Consider the following 25,789-nt stretch of genomic DNA (forward strand, 5'->3'; position numbering starts at 1 on the left):
TCTAATGTCTCATTTGGAAACATGCTAATTTAGTAACTTTTTAACGATTTAGTTAAAATATGAGCTAAAAAAAACTAGTATGTTCAGGATGATTTTTTGACTTTTTACGAAAAGATGTGGAAAAACAAGAGAGAAAAGAGAGTCTTTAATTTTTTGGTATGAATTGTTGACTTTTTAATTTTTTTAATGATTTTTTGATTTTTTAACTGAAAAAGTCACTTGCCAAACAAGACCTAAATTGCTCTTAAAATAACTAAAGAGTCAAAAAAAAAAAAAAAAAAAAAATCAATTCACATCACAAACAAAGACTCCCTTTACCTACAAAATTCCACCGAGTCACCGCAAGTTGACTCAACCGAGTTTTAGGACAAAAATCACAAAAAACATATTTCCCCACATCTACTGTTAACCCGCGAATAGTTTCCTTCGTGGTTTTCAATTTTCTTTCGAAACAAACACAACATTGGAAAAAAAAAATTACGAAAGAGAAAGTGGTACCCTACGTCTCCCTCACGTTTTCTTCGTTTCCACCCAATCGAAAAGCTTTAATAACATCTTTTTCCAGATTCATTTGGCCCCACGATTCAGATCTCCAGATCTCTGGTTTTGTGCCATTTTTGGTGCTTCAAATCAAAGAACTAGTACATTTTCTGATTCTGATTCATGGCCGGTCGTTTCGATTCTAATCCTTTCGACGAGGAGGAAGTGAATCCATTTTCAGTAAGTTCGAGATAATTATGTATATACCTATTTATGTACAATGTAGGTGTTAAAGGGAAAATTTAAAAACTAGAATACTTTTACGTGTGCTTTTGCAGTGCTATGTATATTCTTTTGACTTAGATTTGATGGTTTGAAGTATTCTTGGTTTATGGACATTTTAAAAATTTGCTATATACATTTGATTAGATTTTTTTATGGTTGATTTGGTTGTTTGAATTGCCAGATCTGTGTATTGGATTTGATTTTGTCTGTGAATTGAAACTCTTGTTGTGGCTGATTTGAATGGCTTCCCAATTGTCTCTTTCTTTTTAATTAAAACTATCATATTTTAGTAATGTGCTGTTTGGCTGCTGAGTAATTGTAGGGAAAACAATGAAAAGAAACAAAAGTTGGAAATTGAATTTTAGAAGTTTCCAATCAAGGAATTGGGAAGTAAATAATCTCCAGCAAACGAGCCTGGTTGAATTGTTCTGTGTGATTGAACTGAGGTTTAGAATTTTTTGTTTTTTTTTGGAACTTAAAAAACATGATCATTCTTTTCTTCTCTTTTCCTTGCTTCCTCAGTAGCCAAATGGAGTTGAACGAAAATTTTGTAATTGTTTTAGTGCTGTTTTTTATTGGGAGAAATTTAAGTTATTTCTATAGACGGAGCTACTTACTTACTATACTGAGGATATAATTTTTTGGAGGTAGGGAAGCAACTTCAAAGTATGGATTGTTTGTTTCTGAGTTCTCCTGGTTGTTGATAGTCTGCCTTTGAAAGTGGAATTGTTCATTTACCTGTATTATGATGTAGGCAAGTTGTGTTATCTTGTGGGTTGACTTTTGCTTAAAGAAGAAACGGTGTAGTGTATGTGTAGACATATATGTATGTTTACTGTAAATATATATAGGGTAATTTACAGTTTACATAAATACATAGAGGGTAATTTGCACTGACCTCCCTAGAAGTTTGGAGAGAATATAGCAAATCTCATAGTTTTGACATAATCACACTGACATCCTTTTTAGTAAGGTAAAAAAGACCAAAATTAATGTAGATGGTATGAAATTACAAACACACACAAGGTAAAATATACATTTCAATGTAAAATAGATGATACCACCATTTTTTTCATTCATGCGACTATTGAATTTCTGATAAAAAGGGGGCCAAGTTTTGTATGAATTAAAACCTTAAGGGAACCCAGTGTAATTATGCTAAACTTGTGGGGCTTACTGTATTTTCTCCAAACCTTAGGGGAGATCAGTGTAATTTACCCATATATTTGTATGCTATGCTATTATAAGGAGATGACACCATCTTGGTGTTACCTCATTTATAAAGTCATGTTGAGGTTTTTATTCCAGAATGAACATATCATATATTCTTCTTACCATTTGGTGGTACAATATAAGTTACTTTATAATAGATAGTTTGGATTGTAAGTGTTCTTTTTATGTGGAATTGAAGAGCTTGATGTAATCAACTTGATGAGAAAGAGAACAGAGAGAGATAGTTAACTAGGGGGACAGTGGAGCAGTTGACATTGGGAGAGGCTCTCTGATCTGATCTCTGGCTCTCATGTGCCAAGTATGTGAGTCATAGCTGGGAATACAAAACAAAAACAGACAAGAGTGTGAAAAAGGCAGCTCATGGATTTTCTTGCACAAGTTGTGTGTTGTATACATATCCCAGATTCTTCCAAGTTCTTCAGTCAATTTTTTTTAAATTTTTTTTTTTTATTCTTCATATGTGGTCAATCAGAGTCTCAAATGTGAACAACTATTGTTGATCACGGCTATTTGTCCCCACACTTAGTTTTCTCATCCATGTCACTCCCCCAACATTTATTCCTGGTGCTAGTAAGTAAGACTTTGTTTACTTTTGCTTTATCTTTGAAAAGCAAATAGGACTTTGTTAGTTATATAAGATCACCAAATCTGCAAATGTTTATCCTCTAGTGATTGTATGGAGCCTAATATTTTGGTGATCTATTGTTCAAAATTTAAATGTTGGGTTTGATATGTTACTTTGGTATTTTGTTCTTCTCCTTATTCACATGAAGTGAGGAATGTACTTTTTTAATAGTTTGCATTTATATGTAACTGCATTATGATTAATGTCAGGACCAAGCTGGTCGAGGGAAAGGTTCAGGACAATCAAACTATGGTGGAGGTGCATTTTATATGACAGTAAGCTAATTTTTCCTTGATTTTTGTAGTTAATTTTAATTTAAAATGATACTCCATTTTTTTGGAAAAACTGAGACTAAGCTAGTTTGTTTTGTTGGAACACTTTATGGAAAAGCATACTTCTTTTTCCTCTGCTACATGTCCTTAGAATAGTGCGTGTATAAATACATCGATGTTGAGTTAATTGTGTATTGAGATAACATTTAAACCTGCACATGGACTTATTTCCATATTGATTAACATGAAAGCTTATGTAGTAGAAGTTAAGTATGTAGATGGTTGTTCCTATCTTTGTTGTCTATTTAATCCAATGATTAACATTCTATAATTTTTTGTTATATATATTTAGGCTTGGTTTGGCATGTTTGAAAAAAGTCAAAAAGTTAAAAAGTCACTATCCTATTTAAGTCACACCATTTTATTTAAGTCACATCACATCTCTAATACATCACTTCAAACCCAACCCAAACCCAACCCATATTTCATACAAAGTCAAAAGGTGCAATTATTTAGATCATCCCAAACAACCCCTTAGAGAACGCCCATGAAATTCCAAATGATGCAGAAAAAAATTCTAGAAGGGTACAATGAGTCAGAAGTTCTCCGATACAAACAGCAAAAGATTCTAAAGAGGCTGAACAAGGATGCAATCCCCAAAAAATTATTTTTTGTCAAACAATATATGTTTCCTTCATAATTTTCATTCAAAAAAATATTTAGTGTTATCGAAAAGATCCATTTCCTTCCATTAACAGCATAAATGCTGTTAAGTTCTAAAATTATCAATCAAAACTCACATGAGAAGTGTTGGTCAGCAAGTACTACATCAAATCCCAAAACAAAAAAAATAGTTACCAAAATATAAACTGACCTAAAATTAATTACGTGGTACTTCTATACCTAATTTACCGAAATCCCTGAAATAACAGAATTATGACTTAAGAATGAACTAATTCCTAATGGTTAAATGCATGTGTGGGATTCTTGAAACTTCATTAGCATCTGGCTGCTGCTAATCAAGATGATTTCAGTCTTAGGCTAATTGAAAATGTTAACTCTTAACTTGTATCCTTTTATGTTAGTAAGATTATAACCTTTTGTGTATATGATGTGTTCAATTCTATCTCTCTCTTTTTTTTTTTTTTTTTTTGTGTGTGTGTGAATCTGTATGCTTATTTGTAAATAATCATGTTTGCGTGAGGCTGTGAGGAATACTATTGTTGACTTGTTGATGACAAAAAAGTTGAAATTGTGTGGAAACTTTTGGTTGTAAGATTATAATGCCAACAATTAGGATGAAGGATCTTATGAACAAAATGTGCAGTATGTTGTCTATGTGGACAATAGTCCAAGCTATCAAGTTTAAATAGTAAAGGACACAAAGAATGTCACACATATAGTGATCTTACTTATATATACAGTAGGAAAGCAGTGTAACAGCTACCTGCAAGATTTTTCAACTAAAAAAAATCATATATGCTTTCTAAAGTTTTGGATGGCTTAGAAGCTATCATTTTGATCTCTAGCTTTCGAGTTCACCTTGACCGTGAAATTGGTATCTAAATTCTAAGCATAAATTTAGATTTGTTGAGGATATTGTGCCATTTTTCCTAGTCATAGAATCAAATCAAGTTTTTGGAGCTTGTCTGTGTTGTGCAAACGAAATCCTTTTTTTGAATTAGCTAATTCAAAGCTTGTTAATTCTTAAATGAACCAATTCATGTTTTTTGTATGCGTTAACCAAAACTTTTTTCAAATCCTTCAATTTTACATTAGGTTTCCTATCTCTTAAAATAAATGATCAAATGTAAAGTTTCCATAAAAAAAGCAAATTTGTACATTTTTTAGTTATTTCATTTTTTTTTCATGACCAAGCACCATATACTTATCTAATTCTTGAATTAATTGATTCTAAATTGCTCCATTCATATTTTTGGGCACAATTAGAAAGTACCTTAATGTTTTCATTGGAAAACAGAGTATCATTATAATCCATCCCTTAGCTTCTTGTTGAAATGATTGAACTATCTCCAGAAAGTCATCATTTCCATTTTATTGGTGTTATCATTTGAACTATTAACCAATTTTTATCTTTATATATATGATTGCCTCTTTGGAATTGTCAAAAGTATTTCTATGATTGTCTTTGTGGTACTTATTTTTTATTAATGACTATATTTTCATCAACTTGTATTTGTTTGAGAGCCACTTTTGAAATGTTCAACAAGTTTGATTGATGTTTAATTGTTGTGAGATGTGTAACGTTCTAGATAATATTATACACATTTATATCACTAGAAGAGGATATGATGTTGGTTGAACATATTGAAAAGTGGGTGAGTGCATATTTGATACATAGAAGTATGCCTTTGAATATAGGCTAAGAAGCACGAACACTTCTAAGAAGGCAACGTGTTGTGTTTGACACCGTGTCCAAGGCTAACACGGCACAACCCTCTTTAGACACTTCCCATCACTTAGATACACATGAAATATATTATAACTTTGAATAAAATAACTTGGAATCCAATGATAAAACAAAATAATGCAAATTAATACCTATTCTACTATTGTCTTAGGTATAAATATTCATATATATGATATATAATAATTATTTATCCTTATATATGACATATAATAAATATATAAAATTATATATTTTGCATGCGTTTCCCATGTGTCGCATCTTACATAATTTGAAAATTTACGTGTTGGCGTGTCCATGTTGTGTCACATGTCCATGTGTATGTCCATGCTTCTTAGGTTATAGGGTTTGATTTTTTGTAGATAACCACTTATCAAAGGGAAGCAACAAAGATGAGTCTGTTCACAAGTTTGCTTTGAAGAAATTATTATGGTGTAAAGTAGAAAAGTCTTGGAAGTATTGGATTGTATGCAGGCAAATTTGACAAGGAGCTTTGTTATGGGGCTACATTTTTCTCAAGAAAATAATTATGGTATTAGTGGAAAGATTTTGAGGTGCTTTGATTAAAGACAATGGAAGAGGAGGATAGTCAAAAAGTACATGGAAAAATCTAATATGAAGGTACATAAATATATAGCTTTTGATGAGGTGTTAGGAGAGGTGAACTTCTTTTAAAATTAGGATGAAGCATTGTTGGCAATGATTAGGCCATAGTGGTGGTGACAATGGTCGTGATGATGCTAATAACAAGTTTGTGGTGAGTGTTAAAAGTTTTAGTTATTGTGGCTCCTAAAGGTGATGACTTTGTGGAATGGAGAGGCTATGGTTTTACTTTTTTATACATTAGATGGTGTTGGCCTAAGAAGCACAGACACTTTCATGGAGGCAGCATGCTGTGTTGGACACTGACACTCTACAGACACTCTGTAGACACTCCTGAAGCATGTTAGACACTTCTTCGACATGTCTTAATTAAAATTTTAAATTTATAATATCATACACTTTACACTTTGTAGACATTTTGGTGACACTTTTTGAACCCTTCAAATGCGACTTATGTGATGAATCTTATCGTAGTAAACAATGTTATAACTTGTGCACTCTAGATATGTTTTAAAACATTTATAAGATGAACATATCATGTACATTTCAATGTTTTTACTATTATTTTTCATTCTTTAAATGCAATTGTTACATGAATGATATCTTCATGTTTAAGATTTGGAATTTATGGCCTTTTAATTTTAATCATTATTATCTTACTTTCTTTTTTATTTTTTCATTACCTTTGAATAAAATATTCATATATTTGGCATATAATAAATTTATAAAAATATAAAATTTGATTGTGTCCCATGCATATTGTGCCCTGCATTTTTGAAATTGCCGTGTCAGCGTGTTTGTGTTGTGTCGTGTTGTGTGTCCATGTCTATGTTACTTAGGTGTTGGCACTAGTAAGATGGTAATTGTAGAAATTTAATGTATAAAGAGAAATAGAGAATTGTATTATTGATTCTTGTATTGATTTTATTACAATGATTCATGATTCCTATATATAGAAGAGGGTGAGTGTGTAGTAGGTAAGGAGTAGGTGAAGTGGAGGTGGTAGTGGTGTAGTGGGTTAGGTTTAGTGGAGTAGGTGAGGTGGTAGTGGTGTAGTGGGTTAGGTTTAGTGGAGTAGGTTTAAGTGGGTGAAGTAGGTGGAGAGTAGGTGGATTTTAACAGCCCCCGGCAAACTCAAGGGGGATAGGAACTAACTAACTTGAGTTTGGAGAGAGTAACAAAACAAGAAAATACATAAAAATAAAAGAGGATAAGAGACACTGTATGGTCGTGTCAGACCATTGGTGAAGACACTGGCATAACGTTGTAGAGGACACTGTATGGGGGTGTCATAACCATGTAGAGGACACTGTATGGTGGTGTCAGAACGGTGTAGAGGACACTGGATGGCGGTGTCAGACCGATGTAGAAGACAGTTTATGGGGTTATGTCGGACCGTTGTAGCAGACACTGTGTGGTCGTGTCAGACCGATGTAGAAGACAGTTTATGGGGTCATGTCGGACCGATGTAGTAGACAATGTTGTGACAGTTTACGGAGTCTTGCTGGACCCTTGGAGAAACTAACCGGAATCAATGTCGGGACAGTTTACAAAGTCTTGTCGGACCCATGAAGGAGCTAACCGGAATCAATGTCGGGACAGTTTACAGAGTCTTGTCGGACCCTTGTAGAAATTAACCGGAAACAATGTCGGGACAGTTTACAAAGTCTTGTCGGACCCTTGTAGAAACTAACCGGAATCTATGTCGGGACAGTTTACAGAGTCTTGTCGGACCCATGAAGGAGCTAACCGGAATCAATGTCGGGACAGTTTACAGAGTCTTGTCGGACCCTTAAAAAGTCGCACTCTCAAAAGGTGTGCCCAATCTTTCAAAAGGCGTGCTATCAAAAGGCGTGCCCAATCCATAAAAAGGCGTGCCATCAAAAGGCGTGCCATCAAAAGGCGCGCCCACTTCATCAAAAGACGTGCCCGACAGAAAGCGTCGAGCCATCAAAAGGGGCGCCTGACACGCGGCGATGCACGTGATTGACAGAGCGCGTGTCGGCCTCGTCGTCTCTGTCTTTATAAACCAAAGCGAAGTCTGAGGCTTGGAAGCATAACAAACCAGTTGAAACCTCTTCGTTCTCTGTAACATTCTGTAACCAACCCTTCTCCGAAACACTCAGCAACCCAAAAACATGGCTTCTTCTTCCCGTTCAGCTACCCAGAACATAGCCTCTTCTTCCCGTGGTCTGCTCACTCTCTTTCCCGACCTCAACGAGTCAACAAGAGAGATAACTGGTGCGGTGGCCTGTGAACCTCAACCAAACACCTCTGGTTTTGCTCCGTTGAACTTTCCGATGCGGTCGGTGGAGCAAAAAATGGCAGTACAAACGGATATTGAAGCTAATCAGTATACATTGAAGTCCTGTGTTGAAACTATGACTGCGGTCACAAACTTGTCGCACCGGCTGCAGAGTAGGACAAATGAGGTGCAGCAGTTAAACGCCCAACTGGCTCTGCTCCAACGCATGTATAAGGATGCGCGAGCAGAGATAAGTGTGCTAAAGGCGGAAAATAAGGAGCTGAAGCGGAAGGCCACCGTTATGTTCCGATTTGGAGGTCCGCCATATGCTGTAGTGGAGGAGCAGGGTGGAGTGATCGTGCCCAGTGGAGTGGGAAACACGGAGGCAACACCGTCAAGGGCCGCCCAGGACGGAGGCAAGAAGAAAAGACCGGCGGAATAGGCGAAAAAGTGAGGTCGGTGGGTGGCCGTCTGCAGAAAAGAAAACAAATCTTGTGGTGTTGTGGTTTGTGTTGTTGTGGTGGTGGCTTGTTTGTTTTTTTTTTTTTTTTTTTTTTTAAATTGTGATCGGGGTTGATCCCTGAGATGAATAAAAGATGGTTTGGTGTGCAAAGCTATATGGTATGAATGGAATTTGAAAAAGATTAAAAAATAATGTGAAAGAAAAATAAAGAAAGAAATAATAAAAATATATTTGAAATCAAAATGAAAGATGGGGGAAATAAGGAAAGTGGTTTGGAGAAAATAAATAAAAATAATGGATTTTGAAATCAAACGGAGGAGAGAGAGGGGACAAGCCCATGTGAGAGAAAGAGGGGAAAAATGATAGCCGATGCACCCAAAAATAATCTAGCTGCTATCCACAGGCGCTTAGGGGAAGGAAATGGTAGCAACAGACGGCCAACACCATATATGGCTATAGCAAAGAAATGGAGTATCAACCTCAATAGGCTAGGATTTAGACCAGAGAGTAAAGCCACTGGTCCTGTTGAACACACACCTCCAAGGCTCAAATAATCAAAACATGCTTCACGCATTTCCTTCCTTGCTTGATCAGGAGATGCACAAAACACCTTATACAGGGCTCCAGTCATTCCTCCACCAGTTAAAGGATGACGCATGTTGAAAGCATCACCTATTAATAGTGCTCCAGGAGTAGGGTAAGGAGCAGCTGGCATACTTCTATTGGGCATTGTTCTAATACTTCCCTTATCAATTGCAGCTATAAATGAATCATGCAGCTCAGGTGGAACCTGGGGAGCCACCAGAGGGAAGCAAAGCCGAAGGCTGTAAAAGCGAAAAAGGAAAAGAAGGCTCCGGCTAAGACAAAAGCTGCTGCGCCAAAAGCTAAAGCCGCTGTGAAGCCCAAGCCAGCTGCGAAGCCAAAAGCTGCTGTGAAACCGAAGGCTGCTGTGAAGCTGAAAGCTGCAGTGAAGCTCAAGGCTGTGGCGAAGCCCAAACCAAAGCCGAAGGCGAAGGATCCTAACAAGAGGCAAATGAGCATGGAGGAGAAGCATAGATTGAGTGTTGGGTTGCAGAGTTTGCCCTAGGAAAAGATGCCACAGTTAGTGCAGATTATGAAGAAGAGGAATTCACATTGGCCTCAAGAGAGAGGATTTAGGCAGTGATGGGAAGGTATGTGTAGAAAATAAGCGGAATAGGTTGAGGTCCGGCGGGCGGCCAAGGCGAGGTTGCCGCCCGCCAGTGAAACGAAAAATACTAAGTGCTTAACCTTGCTCTGATACCATGTAGAAATTTAATGTATAAAGAGAAATAGAGAATTGTATTATTGATTCTTGTATTGATTTTATTACAATGATTCATGATTCCTATATATAGAAGAGGGTGAGTGTGTAGTAGGTAAGGAGTAGGTGAAGTGGAGGTGGTAGTGGTGTAGTGGGTTAGGTTTAGTGGAGTAGGTGAGGTGGTAGTGGTGTAGTGGGTTAGGTTTAGTGGAGTAGGTTTAAGTGGGTGAAGTAGGTGGAGAGTAGGTGGATTTTAACAGTAATAATAGTTTGCGAAAATTGATGGCAAGGTGATTAGGGCTATGGCAGTCATCAATCATCAAAGGTGTTGGTGATGGCGTGGAGTCCTAGGATTGAATGAAATGGTGGTTGGTTTGTATTGACTATGTTTCGGAGGTGGTCATCTTCTGTTAATTGTGATGGTAATGGTAGTAGTAATGGCTAGCCAATGGTTGTGGTTGTAGTGGGATCGTAGCAGTGAAATCATTAATTATGTATGGTGTGATTGGTTGCAGTAAACTTATTGGTGTCAATTCTGGATTTTCCTTGGTGTTGGAGGTGGCATTGGTGCCCATTGTGGTGATGAGTTGTGGACATAATGAAGTGGCGGTGGCTATGGCAGTTGTTAACTTATGGGTGATAGAAGCAGTGTTGGCAAACATAATGTTCTTAATTGAGCCTTTGAGGTAGTTGAGGTGGCAATATATTGTTAAAGTAGTGGTAGTAATACTGGTGTCTTGTTATGAACAGTGCTAGGTAATGGGAATAGTTTGTACCGTTCAATGTGGAGGCATTTGCTGTGGAGGTAGGTCACTAAAGGTGGTGATGACGGTGGATGAGTAGGTAGTGTGGTTCTTTTTAGTTTCCTGTTTTTGATTTTCTGCTTATCAACCCTTTTTAGCAAGTATTGTATGTGATGCCTTTGTGCTATGAAGATTATTCAAGTTCTTTTTGTCACAAAAGCTCTTTTTTTTTTTTAAACACTTTTTGTGAAGGACTTTGAATTGGTTTTTGGTGTATAGTTGGCTCTCCTTTTTGTATATGGGTTACACTCCCTTGGTGCTTCTTTCTATATTATTCTTATACTCGAAAAAAAAGAAAAAGGATTTCTGATGGAATCCTGGTCAACAATGCTGGGTACACTTTTAACCTGACATTGGAATAAGACATCTCAGATTCAAATCTGACTGCTAATTTAATTATTATTATTTCTTGAACCAAATGCTCCGTAATATTTTTCTTACGTGCTTATTTTGTCTTGTATGGTCTACGTGATTTATTTTTCCCGGCAAAATGCTCTCTCATTGTCATAATTGTCTGTGTTTAGTTAACTTTGGTTAACTTACTGCTTTGTTCTTAAGCAACATTGTGCACAATGTTACCAAAAAACGCTGATAACCTAGCAAATTACATTTTGGAACACATGTTCCAAAATATGGTATACTTGCATTCTAAAACGGTAAATTTAGCGATCCAAAGTGATCCCAATTGTTTTTTCTAGTATATTTCCTTTTATCAAATATTGTGAACTAAAATCTAAGGCGAGTGAAGTTTTGGCATAACAAAACGTCAAAAATGGGTCACAATACTCATAAAAAACCTGTATGATCAATTTGAAAAAAGAACATTTTGTTGGATGTCTAATTGTTAAAAAAAATTACTCTAGATTAGAAGTACCTTAAATTCTTAGTGTAAAAACTATACAAGTATACATCACACCACAATTATGTGGCGTATTGCGTTCCCGTTCCACATATTGGAATTATCCATGTTCCAGGTAACATAGATTGTGCATTTAAGAGGCAATTGTGGTTGCATAGGAAACTTGTTCTTTATACATGATCATGTATTCTCTTGCTTGTGGTTTACTAAATTTTGTTCTTTCTGAGATAACCAGAATCCTGGAAGTGTTCCCCCTGCTACAAACTCAAGGCTTTCACCGCTTCCTCCTGAACCTGCTGACTATGATCGTGGTGCCACTGTTGATATCCCTCTTGATAGTGCAAAGGTAAATTAAAGTTCCAAAGATGGTGGATTGCATGCTTGCAAATTTACTCTTTTTTTGTTTGTAGAACAATGGACTTTGCTAATTTAATTATCCTATGCTGGAATCTAGGATTTGAAAAAGAAGGAGAAGGAACTCCAAGCTAAAGAGGCTGAATTGAGGAAGAGGGAGCAGGTGCTTGCTTATACTGATTTACATTGTAGCTGCTGTATATGATCTTCTTAAAATAAGTCTGATACACTACACTTTAAAATTTAATTTTTATTTTTTCTGATTTCTTTTGAGTTTGCATGTAATCGTGGTTTGATTTGAGAGATCTCTATATTTATAGTGGAGGTGCTGTCAGTCATAGATTTTAGCTGGCAAACAAAAATTCTTAGCTGCTAGTCCATAGTGAGTAGGTGGTCAAAAAAAAAAAAAAAAAAAGAAGAAAGAAAGAAAGAAAAAGAAATAAACCTAGCGTTTTTTTCTATGTTTTTGTTGTGGATTGGATTCCATGTAGATCTCTCACATTCTTGTTCTATATTTGGACACGAGAAATGCTAGAGACCCCAAATTCACCCAAAATGATGTGGCAATGGAGTTGGGCTGACGTACTTGAGTTTGTGACAAATCAAAAGTTGACACCTATTATGCCACATCATTGTGGGTCAAATTAGGGAAGCATTTTTTGGGGTCTCAAACGTTTTCCATTTGGACACCATAAGTGCTCCATGTGGCATAAATATTACATTTTCTTTTTGTTCACTTCCAAGCATAATCCATCCTTGTGGTAATCAATTATCAATTTTTATGATAGGAATTGAAAAGGAGGGAGGATGCTGCGGCACGAGGTAGTGCTATTGTCTTAAAAGTTTGTATATGAAGGAATCAAATAGGTTGATTTGCAATCCTGTAATATATAGCATAACTTGCACCTTTTGTTTGGCAGCTGGAGTCATTATAGAGGACAAAAATTGGCCACCATTCTTTCCAATCATTCATCATGATATTACAAATGAAATTCCAATCCATTTACAGAAGGTGCAGTATGTTGCATTCACGACGTTGTTGGGTATGTCAACTTCAACTATTTTTTTTTTTTTGGCATTTAGGTTCAGTTTTAAGAATGCCTAGATGCCAAAGTGAACACATTTTCTTCTCAGTTCCTTTTGGATGGGATGAAAGAAAAAGCTTGCTGAAAATTTTCTGACTGCAAAGGAAATGTAATTTTTTTTTCTAGAATGGAGGGCTAAACTAGGGTTAGTATTTAGTAATTAAGAGTTTTATCGTGAAGGAAAGGACTATTGAAAGGTTAATTACCATAGTAGGATTATGCGTCGTGTGCTGGAACTAAAATCAAAATTCAACAAGAATAAAAAGGATTGAAGAGGCTCACTCAAGTCTTCTAGGAATCTCACGAGTAGAAACTGATGTAGCATTGTAAAAAGAGTGCAGAATCTGTATAGAATCATTATTGACTTTCAGTTTTTGTATTTTATATACAAGAGTCCTCTAGAAGTATTTTTTTTTAAAAGCAAAAGCAAGTTTATTTTCTTTTTCTTGTTTTTGTTTTTTCATAAGCACTCATAAATTATTCATACGTGCCTGCGTTTGTCGTCTTCCTACTGATGGTGATGGAATTTCACAGAAAAGAGTTTCTAATAACCTGTCTGAATGAATTTGTTTATAGAAGAGTCTTTGTCCCATTCCCTGTTGCCGCTTGACCTTTGCCTCTACATTCTGTTTGCTTCTTGCATTCTTGTCCACCACATTTTTTTTTTTCACCACATTTTTTTTGCTCCCTTTAATCTAGCCCACACTAAGGACCTATTGATAAGGTCATTGTTACTACTATTTTTTGTGATTTTATTTTATTTTATTTTATTTTTTTCCAAAAGAAAAAAATATATGAAATTACATACCCTCTCTCTCTCTGTGGCTTTTTTGGGGGAGGGGCTTAGTTCGTCTACCTCAACTACATGTTCTATGCAAAACCTTGTATTACAATGAAATTACTGCAAGTCTCCTGATTTTGGAGATATTTTTTGGGGTAAATTATGCTTACCTCCCTTGAGGTTTAGGAAAAATACAGTTAATTCCGTACTTTTAACATAATTATACTGACTTCCTTTTTAGTATGACACTGAAACTAATGCAGATGGTGGATAGATATTGAAAATAAAGACAAACATACATTTTAGTTGAAAATAGATGATAACATCAATTTTTATTCATATGACTGACTTACTGATGAAAAAAGACCTAACTGGCATATGAATTAAAACCTCTAGGAGAGACTAATGGAATTATGTCAAAATTGTTGGACTAACAGTATTTTCTTCAAACCTTATAGGAGATGAGTGTAATTTAGTGTTTTTTTTTAAAGGGGAAAATACTTATTAGTGGTTTTTTTAAAAATAAATTACAAAATCATGAAAAATATATGAATTTACATATTAAAGTTTATAATGAATACCACTTGTTTGAAAATATTTTTGAAGTGTACATTGGAGTGCTATTTCCCCTTTTTTTATGGCAATAATTTTAAAATGACGTCAAAAAATTGATGTGAAATAAAAGTTAAAGACATTGGTGCATTACCATCTTATATTTTGGGCTACTCAACTGGTATACTTTTCCTATGTGCCTTTGAAAGGCATGCCATCTTTGGTTGATATTTTTGTTGCCAATATGAATCTTGTGTTCAACTAATTAGGATGACTCTTCTGGAGTTGGCTTGACGTGTATTTTGTTTACTACATTGCTTTTAGTCTTTTCCTAAGAAGCATGGATACAAACATGTGACATGACACAGATACGACACGGACACGCTGACATGTTAATTTTCAACAAATACAGGACACGACATGTGGGGGACACACATGAAATATATAATTTTATATATTTATTATATGTTATATATATAAATATATTATTCAAAGATAATAAAAAATGCAATATGACACTAATTCCTATAAATTTGTAGGGGTTTTGTTTTATTATTGTATCTTAAGTTGTTTTTGTCAAACTTATAATTAGTTTCACATGTGTTTAATCGATAGACACGTGTGTTTAAGCAATTGACACATGTGTTCTCCAAGTGTCCAAAGAGTGTTCGGGTCTTTAAAAAAATTTAAAAAATAGGACACGCTTTGAAGAGTGTCGAATACGTGTCCTAAGAGTGTCCAAAGAGTGTCGATGTCGGACACGGACACGACACGAATACGTCACCTTCTTAGAAGTGTTCGTGCTTCTTAGGTCTTTTTTATTATTAAAAAGTTCTAACAAGAAACCACTTAGTGAGTTGAGTTCTTTTAACTGCATTACATTTGCAGGCCTGGTAGTGTGCCTTCTATGGAATATTATAGCAGTTACCCTGGCCTGGATCAAAGGAGAAGGTTGGTTTGGAGCTACTTTGTATGACCTAAACCTCTTTATGACATGCCACTATCATATGTATGCCATTCTTAATTTTTCTTGTCTTGTAGGTCCAACAATTTGGTTTCTTGCTATCATCTACTTCATATCAGGGGTTCCAGGGGCCTATGTATTGTGGTATCGTCCACTCTATCGTGCTATGAGGTAATTTTCTATTCTCTCTACTTTTCTCATGCGCCATTGTTGGCCATTAGGCAATGACTGGTAAGATGTGTCATGTGCATTTTGTAAGGGGTATGAAATTACGGGCCCTCTACTTTCTTCGGATTGATCCCAAAATGTGTATTTGTGTGTTTTGTGAGATTTTGTGGGTTGAAACTAAATTGGATAGTCATTGTTGCGAGATTATTTCATTTTTACCCCTATACTTTGTCACGATTTTTAATGACCCCCCAAGACTATTATTTTCACGCGTACCCCTATATTATTTAAGTTACTATCAATTTTGCTCTTGCTGTCAGATTTGAAACGGAAAAAGTTAAAAAAATTATATTTTGGCCCCATATTTAAAGTGAAGAAGTAGAAGAATGAGGAAGATGGAGGAGAAATAAACAAAAGATGAATGTTTCGGAATTTTCAAAGTTAGGAGAACTTTTGACATACCGAAACCGCCCATTACATGAAGAAGTGAGAAAGCGAGGTAGTGTAGGACGAAGTAGAAAGTGAGGTGAAGAGAATGGCGAAAGAATAAAGTGGAACCGTGTAGAATCGAGAAAGATATGAAGTCCAAAAGATGGCTCGAAGAGAAGTCAGAAATGGAAAGAAAAGTCTTATTTTTTTTTTATTATCAACTTTCGGAGCTTTGATGACATGCAAAAAGAAGAAGAATGAGACATGTGAGAGGTGACACGAAAACTAGGCTATAAGATGAATCGAACCACGTAAAAATGAGGTGAAACGGAGTTATGATGAAGAAGACACAAGGGCTTGAAGTGGTGGTGGTGGTGGTGGTAGGAGGGTGGGTTTTTATCTTTCTTCTGAAATTTGGGGCAAGAAGGTGATTTTTTTAACTTTTTCCGTTTCAAATGTGACGGCAAAGGCAAAATTGATATGATTTCAAGAACTTTGGGGATAAAATTGAAATTAGTCGAAGTCTGAGGGTGTAATTGAAAATCGAGGCAAAGTATAGCAGTAAAAATGAAATTTTCTCAGTTTTGCAACCTGAAACCAGCAAAATGTAGTTATTAAATGAAAGCCCTGCTGTAACTGAAACTAAAAAGATACAGAGAAGAATGTGCTCTTAATGGACCAGTATTGATACTGCTGAAGTTGATTAGCGAGTAACCAAAGGCTTGAGAGTGAAGTTTATATTGATGAGGGTCAGAAACAGAAAATTCAACTTTAAGAAAATTTTTATGCTAAAATTGGTAGATGTTTTGATGTGCTGGTCAAATACTGAAAATACGTTTGGTATGTCAATAATTGTGAGGATGATTGTGTTCCTTAAGAGCATAAATAATAATTTTTATTCGAGCCTTGATTTGTTGACATGTCAATGAATGTTTGAAAGATTAGGTCCATGAAACACCGACACTTCAAAATGGGTGTTGTGTCCGTGTTAGACATATATGGGACACCGACATGCAGGGGACACCTGTGTCCAAGTGTCGGACATGCCATGTGATGTGCCAATTTTTTAATTATTATTTTTTTGTAGGACTATGGGGACACTTAATGGAAATTGTGTTTGGATACACCTCAGGATACCTTAGTGAGTTTCTTTTTTTTCATAAGTTTAGAAAGATGATTTGGCGAAAGTAAATGAAAATAAAGAGGGAGGAAAGTGAAGGAAAAAAAAAACACATCCACATATAAATTGATACCTCTCATGTGTCCTACAGTTATATTCATATACGTGGCAAATATATATATATAATTTTTGTCGTATCTCTGCTGTGTCCATATATTTTTTCAAAATCACTGTGTTTGGTGTCCATGCTTCTTAGTTGGGATCTTTTTGTAGGACTCTTTAATTAAAATCCTTTTTAGGCTATCTATGAAGCACGGGTACTTCGAAAACTATGCCGTATCCGTACTGAATACTTATCGGCATATGGTAGTATGGTACTTTTGCATACATACCGGGTACACGAAACACGTACTCAATTTTTTTTTTTTCTTAATGTTTGGCGTACCTAGATGTACCTAATATATACCCAAGCCGTACCGTACTTCAGTTGAAACAATATTTTCTTCTACTACAGATATACAACTTCTTTCACTAGACTTTTTATTTTTATTTTTTGTTTTATGCTTAGCATGATTTTAAAATTAAATTATGGTTTGTAAGTTATTTAATATATTGGCATTTAATTTTGCTTTATACCTTTACTTTTGGCATGAAATGTTAATTATAGATTGGATCTTAACAAATTAAACTATTTAATTAATTTTTGCATTATCTAAATTATTTTTTATTTTTTTACAAGCGTACCAAGACGTACCCATATCCTAATTTTTTAAAATTTTTTTACCGTATCGACGTATCCGTACCCGTATCTTTACCCGTACCCGTGCTTCATAGTAGGCTATGGACCTGTGGCGTCCTTTTATTTGCTTCACCTCTCGTATACCTTCCAGGGTAAGAATAGGATGACGAATAATTGTACAAGTAACGTCTGTCATCTAGATTTGATATTTGGGCCACTATTTACATTTTTGGTAAATTATTGTCCTTCAAAATTGGGATCTACTCCGAAATGCTCTTTTATATAATTGTTTGTTAACTCTTCACAGGACTGATAGTGCTTTGAAGTTTGGGTGGTTTTTCTTGTCTTACGCGGTAAGATTTTGCTTCCTGTTGCTCAATTTGCTTTCTACGTTGAAAGTTTTCTGGAAGCCTCATTTCTGTTATTTTTTCTTATCCATGCAGTTGCACATTGCCTTCTGTGTCTTTGCTGCAGTTGCCCCTCCAATTATTTTTAAGGGGAAATCTCTCACGTAAGTTTTATTTCAGAGATATTTGTGGGGTATACCTTCTCAAAATTCTGTCAGTTATTTCTAGTTGTTTCTATTGGGAACAATGAAGAATATTATTGGCTAAAAAGGAATTAGTGTTTTAGCGTGGATAACTCTATACCTATGATGACAATATGCAAACATGGATGGGGAAACATGTGAATTCATAACAACCTCAATTATTGATATAAAACTTTTGGATTTAGAATTTTACCACTCTGTTGAGTTCTTTTGTAATTGTTTGCCCCCAAAAAAATTAGAAACAGTGCACTTCTCTCTGATTTGTGGTGGCTCACTAGTCTCTCCTTGGCAAATGAATTTTGATCACTTGCATTCATCACATACATTGCTCTTAAAATTTGTTGGATATTAATGGCTAACAAGGGACTGAGATTGGACCTGAATCACATGCTGGTATACTACGAAGCACGGGTACTCCAAAAATGGTGTCGCACGAGTACCGGTACGGCGGTACGCGTACCAGGTATACTGAATACATGTCGGGTACGGCAAATACATTTGCGTACGGCATGGGTAAATCCATGGGAAATCATAACCATCACATTTTCCTGCATCACAAATCGAGCCACCTAGAGACTGCTTTTGGTGGGGCTGAATCCACTTTGAATTTGATAAATCCATTGCTTTTGAAGTATGTATTGTAAGTTGGTGTTTATTTTGTATTCTACAACTGACGTGCATATGATCCAAATGTGTGACAGGGGAATCTTGCCAGCAATAGATGTTCTGGGTAATCATGTTTTGGTTGGGGTGAGTTTAAGATCAACGAACCAGTTTAACTGCTGAAAATTGGCATTCTTATTCTATTTATATTTAAGCTAAGTAGAAATCTTATGCATTTATTCATGTTTTTAACTGGAGAGAGAGAGAGAGAGAGAGAGAGAGAGAGACCTTGATTATCTAATGATTTAGTTAATTGCAGATTTTCTACTTCATTGGATTTGGATTTTTTTGCCTGGAGTCAGTGATAAGCATCTGGGTTATCCAGGTTTGTTAATTTGATTTCAATTTCTTCTCCTTCCTAGCACTCATTTTGTTCCGTTCTTGAACTTTAATTTTATTTTTTCCCAATATATGCAGCAAGTTTACATGTACTTCCGAGGCAGTGGCAAAGCTGCAGAGGTGAAGCGTGATGCTGCAAGACGAACAGTGATGGCAGCGTTATGATTTGTGGCACCCAAACGACAATTGCAGACAGACAGATTCTTTGGTTGGATAATGCTCTGAGAAATTGAAATCAATCACTATTCTTACAATTTTCAGTGCCTAGTCTGGTATAAAGTTCATTCATGTGATTTCTTAAATATGTATCAAAAAGGCAGATCCCTGGCAAACAAATTTGTTTAGGACAATGGTAGTTTTGCTAATCATAGTCACCGGCTACTTTGAGGCCAATCTTTGAAACATTATTGTTTTTAAGATTTTATTTTGAAAGGCTATATTTTGTTCAATCTTTTTACTTGTGAATTATTGTTTAAAAGCATTTTAACCTTTTGAGTGGCAACTCCTAAAGTACTCCCGTTGCTGCTGTTGAAGTCTTTTGTATTTTTATTTGATTTATTTTAATTCATGCTCCAATTTTACTTGAGCAGGTAAACAATCTGATTGAACTTTTGTGTGTTAGCATGAGCCAAGATCTAGGTACTGAAAGAAGCAAAGAGGTTTGTTTGGGTAACTTGAATTTCTTCTGTTGTCACCATTTTTAGGTATAAGAGAAGCATACCATGAATGAACTAAATTTTGGTTATAGGGGAGAGAAGGGTAGTTTGAGAATCTCCCATGGAATGGCTAAATAAATGTGTTACATAGTTAAAAAATTATAAAAATGAGATGTAATTTTGTATGTTATAAAGTGTTTGTTAGTTTAAAGAGAGTGAGTGACAATGGTATAATTATAATGGGTAAATTACACTTTACACCCTTGCACTTTACATCAAATTCTACTTTGGCCCTACTCATTAAATTGTGACATTTAATTCCCTGCACTTTTGGTCAAGTGTTATTTTGACTCTTCTGTTAGCCTCATTGTTAACAGATGTTAGTCATATGAAAAACATACGAGGATAAATCAGACTTTGCACCCTTATATTTTACACAAAATTTCACTTTAGTCCCGACACATCAAAATTGTGACACTTAGCTCCCTAGAGGATAACCTCTAGTAGCCTCACTATTAACAAAAGGGTCAATGTGACACTTGATCAAAAGTGCAGGAGGTTAAGTGTTACAATTTGATGCGTAGAGATTAAAGTGAGATTTTGTGTAAAATGTAAGGGTATAAAGTGTAATTTATCCAATTATAATTGAAGTGTGTTAAAGTACATGTTAGATAAGGGTGGCGTTCACTTAAATGTATATATAGATAAAATGATTAAAAATTAACCACAAAAGAAAAAAGAAAAAAGAAAAAAGTATAGTGTCAATGTCTCTGCCAATTGTGTCATCACAGGATTCTGTACTAGTGAACTACAATGTTAACAAAAGCTTTGGAGAGGAAAAATTGTGTTAATTTGATGTCACAATTTCTGATGGTAATGAATTTTTAAAGAAAAATGTTTGAGGGCCACAATTTTTGTGGTCAAATGGCTCGAAATTGTCAAAACGACGTCGTTTTGGCAATTTCGAAATTGTTTTATATTCAAAACGACGTCGTTTTGACAATTTCGAGCCATTTGAGCCACAAAAATTGTGACTCTCAACCATTGCTGATTTTTAAAAAGCTTATTGGAGATGCCTTGTGCTTAAAAAGCTTGATCACTCTTACCTCGGCTAATTAGTAGTTTTCTTTGCTTTTCAAGAGTTGGACACAATAAGCAACAAAACAAAAGCAAAAGAACATAGAAAATGTTATGGAAATATTATTGAGGGAGAAAATTTCTAATATTTAAATTGATTAGTTAAACTCATATAATCAAAGTTTAATTTTTTGATAATATCCAACTAAAGCTTTTAAGACAATATCTTCTTCTTCTGATTAGGAAAACACATAAACGATGTATATACATACACATATGAGATTATAAAAGAGATGTACGTTCCTCGTCTAAATCCTAAACCAGCAAGGGAGTGGTAGAGAACTTCTCTCTAGTAATTTTTGGCATCCGCTTAGCGAGATGTAAAAATACTTTCGAAGTGTAAATTTTGAATTTTAACATTTAGGAAGAGGAATTTGAGCATTTCTCTCTCGATTTTTTGCATGAATTTTTGGATTCTTAGCACGTGACGGTTCCTTCTTCTCTCAATCCTCCTATCTGTGGGAAAAATGGTTTGGAAACCATTAATAGGTAAATGAGAAATTGACTCCAAAGTGTACCATTTGAGTATGGTTTTAAGACAAAAATTATTGAATTTAAAATTTGATTTTTATTTAAATAATTTTTTTTTGGGGGGTCAAAATTGAATCGAATTCGATACAAAATCGTGTCTGTTCAATTGCACATATTCAATGTAAGAGTTGTGTCACTTCATCGAAAAGTCATCACAAACCATTCGAAAAGCCACCAATTTTCCTATATAAACAGGCCCCCATTGCATTCATTAAGCATCAAATTCATTTGGAGTTTTTCTTTTCTTTGGCATCTGTATTTCTTCTGTAAAAGAGAATTCTGCACAGTAAGGTTCGCTAGACTTGCAATGGTAGTGCTGGTTTGCAAGGTTCGATCGTTGTATCTTGAGAGACAATAAAATCTTGTGAACACTATAGCGGGAGACGAATTTGTTTTACGTTGTGTTTGATGGAGGATTTGGGAAGGGAAATGAAAAAAATGTGTGAAATTAGGTGAAATATATGTATATATTATTCATATTTCACTTACCTTTTTCCTTTTCTTTTCCAATTCCCTTCGTAAATCCCCAAATGAAATACAGCATTAAGGAAATTATATCCAACACAAATCTCGATCAAATTTGGTTTCATTTTCAGATTTATACAATCTAACTGTGGCCCTCGATATATCGCATGGCTTGATTTTTTCCAAACAATTTACGTTGTTTTCAACATATGTATTCTAATGCCCCCCAAATTTCAATCCATTTTATAATTTAAAAAATTTAAGCATTCCCCAATTTATTACAAGAAAGTATTAATATGAAACATTGTTTGTTACTCGAATATTCTCTTCCTCATTGAACTAATCCCATAACAGTACATATTATGTTCATAATACATATCATAGTTCAAGAAGTTAGAGAGAAATCAAATAAGTATGCCCTAGCGGTGAACAAGTCTTCAAGGGCATTCCCTTGATTACACAAAAGGACAGACATCAGTCCCAAAACACAACATAGCTTCGGAGCTTCAATACACAACAATCATTGAGCCCACATGCTCCATGCAAAAGTCTTCACCGTGTCATCACTTGAGCGGAGTCACACCATCAGTTCCTAAAAGTTTGTTAGTTTGGGGTGAGCTAATGCCCAGTAAGAAACACTATTAATAGGGTATATAAATGATTGAGATGCATATAATCATTCTATACACGTGTTAAGATAAAATATATGTTTTTCTCTTCTAAAATTTATAATGCTCAGTGCATGATTCTGTTTAAAATCTCATCTATAACAATAGGGTGGTAAATACGTTATGACGTCCCAAGCAACAACCATAAAACCATACATACATATACAAATTTATTTATTGAAAATATTTTCACATTTGCCGACTCCTGAAATAGTAGGCTTGTAACGCCCCAAAATAATTACTATTACCCATACTCAATATCAACACATGCTCATAATGATAAAGAAGTTATCTTTCATTGATTTACAATTAAGCTTTACAAAAGAGTGATATAATAGAAAGACAAGATAAAAGTTAGACAAATAAGAAATGACCTAAAGGCTTACATCTTTCCAAGACGATACTTGGTTACAACAAAAGTGGACGTAAGTCCAACATAGTTAAAGCCCTTGGTTTGTACAAAAATAAATACAATAAATACACAAAAGAAGCTTTCGCTTTAAGTTTTCCCAAGCTATTGCCTTGGTGGAGGCATATCATCAGCACCTGAAATGTTTTTCCTACATAGAGTGAGCCAAAGTTCAGTAGAGATAATCCAATACAGTATATGAATCTTAACAAAGCTATAAGGTGAATGCATATGCAATGCTTGTGCCAAAACATTTTACATCTCTTTCCAAAACCATGCAATGCCAAGTTAATATCATGGTTCATAAATCATTTGCTTTACAATAGAAAATAGGTTTCCTTTACAATAGAAAATAGGGTAGTAAATCACACTCTGGGAACTTTAAAACAATACAACTTTTCCTGAAAATTTTGTCCCGAGGAAACCGTAAACCGAGACCCATGTAAACGTAGGCTATACAAGCACTACTATTGCTATTTCACAGAAATTTCATTTACGGGATTGGCATAAATGTATACGCGCGGTTTTCAGGACTTTCACCTTGGACATACAGGCCAACTTATTTGAAGTAATAATAACTCTTTCCCAGATTCACCCATTTTCTCAAAACAGTAACATTTCCAATGTATAAGTGTGAGATAATGCTCAATGCAAATGAATGAGAAAAAATAGTTTCAATTCTCCTAATTCACATGCAATTTCTATAGAGCTATCCTCCACCAATAGCCCAAAACAGATATTTCTAAATAGATAATTAATATTCTATAAAGATAAACTATACAAATTTCAAAAAGTGAGTGATAATACATATTCAACTCTAGCATCCTTATCAATATCAATCCATTTCAATAATTTCAACATCAATTTCATCATTTATACAAAATCAACATTTGAGGCAGTTAGAGTGAAATTCCTTTTTCTTTTCAAAATCAACTCCAAGTATCAAAATCAACCATTTTCACCAAACTCAACATTATTTCCAACATCAAAATCATTTCTAAGAATCTATTTTTTTAAAAAAAATCACTCTTTTGATTTTTTTTTTTTAAAACCAAAACCCTAGATTTGTTTCAAAAATTCCCAAAATCACAATATTGTTTAGAAATCACAAATAACTAAATTAAAACTCATAGAAAGTGCGAAGAATCCCTACCTCAAGTTTTAGAAAAAAAGAGAGATAGTGTAGGAAGCCCAAAGACATCGAAAACCGACTTTGCTCCGATTAGAATGAAGCTCTTGACAAACTCTACGTTTTTAACAAAGGCACACGGGTAAAAGATCGACGGATTTAGGCGTATTTGAGGGTAATAAATGAGTATGAGAGAGAGAGAGAGGCAGTGAGATATATTAGGGTTTTGAAATGTTTAGAGAGAGAGGGGTGAAAAAGTGACTCAGAAAAGTGTTTTTACGAATTGATATACGCACAGTTCGCTCGAGCGCAAGATGTGTCGCTTGAGCGACTAGACACAACAAGTTGCACTGCTCGAGCGTAAGAAACCTAGGTCGAACATAGAATACGAACTCCCAGTAGTTTTACAGACAGAAGACTGTCGCTCGATTGCAAGAAGCTTTGGTCGAGCGAAGAATGCAAACTCCCAGTAGTTTTACAGACCTGCAAAAGTACTGGAGGTTCATAAAGACTGCTCGAGCGCAAGAAGTGTCGCTAAAGCGAAGGAACAAAATTCTGGACAATAACCATTTGAAAAACAAGCTACCAACCTGTTCCAAACACAACCAACACTACCCAAAAGCCAAACTCAAAGAGATATAAGGGGAAACAAGACATGAACAACTTTATAAGACAATGAAACCCGGATCTGAAACATACAATGGGTTGGGTCTAAACTAGAAACACTATAACCTCCCCCCTTAAGGAATTTCGTCCCCAAAATTTAAACCAAACATTAAAACCAAGTTTAAACCAATTACAACAATGATAGTCATTCAATTTCATCACCATGACCCATCCACCGGTCATATATTCTCATCAACATGATAAACGAGTTCTCGATATGGAATATACAATTCATTTTTTCAAAACATATGCAATGTTTATATTTCATTAACATAACAAAGTTTTCAATACATGTTCAAACATTAATAAATAAGTCCAGATATTTCTCACAGACTTTCGCTTTACGCTCCCAAGTGGCCTCCTCAACCCTGTGGTATCGCCATAACACTTTTACCAATGGAATCGTCTTGCCTCGCAAGACTTGGTCTCGAGTATTTAAAACTCTAACAGGTTTCTCCTTATACGAGGCATCCTTATCTACCTCTAACTTCGTCTAGTCCAACACATATGATGGATCGGGCTCATACTTCCAGAGCACACAGATATGAAACACGCCATGAATCCCGGAAAGCTATGGCGGCAATGCCAAACAACAAACAACCTCCCCAATCCCCTCTAGGATCTCAAAAGGCTAAATAAACTAGGAGACAACTTCTCGCTTTTCCCAACCTCATCAAACCCCGTTTAGGTGATATCTTTAAGAAGATGTGATCTCCTACCTCAAAGGATAATGGTCTCCTCTTACGGTTTGCCTAGCTCTTCTGATGACTCTGAGCTGTAACCAACCTCTTACGAATAAGTGCAAT

The 25,789-nt window shown here is 35.3% G+C and overlaps 1 protein-coding gene across 1 annotated transcript; it reads left to right on the plus strand.

Moving 5' to 3' along the window:
- Positions 1–333: 333 nt before the first annotated feature.
- On the plus strand, positions 334–19,771 carry LOC114310150 (secretory carrier-associated membrane protein 1). Its single transcript, XM_028256057.2, has 13 exons — positions 334–720; positions 2,833–2,898; positions 11,814–11,924; positions 12,033–12,095; positions 12,721–12,754; positions 12,853–12,975; positions 15,239–15,301; positions 15,392–15,485; positions 18,078–18,123; positions 18,214–18,281; positions 19,022–19,070; positions 19,243–19,308; positions 19,401–19,771. The coding sequence occupies exons 1-13, from the start codon at positions 664–666 to the stop codon at positions 19,485–19,487; spliced, it is 927 nt and encodes a 308-aa protein (XP_028111858.1). The 5' UTR covers positions 334–663; the 3' UTR covers positions 19,488–19,771.
- The last annotated feature ends 6,018 nt before the right edge of the window (positions 19,772–25,789 follow it).

This window comes from Camellia sinensis, chromosome 7, assembly GCF_055761805.1.
Source record: "Camellia sinensis isolate YWXY chromosome 7, ASM5576180v1, whole genome shotgun sequence".
NCBI classification, from domain to species: Eukaryota; Viridiplantae; Streptophyta; class Magnoliopsida; order Ericales; family Theaceae; genus Camellia; species Camellia sinensis.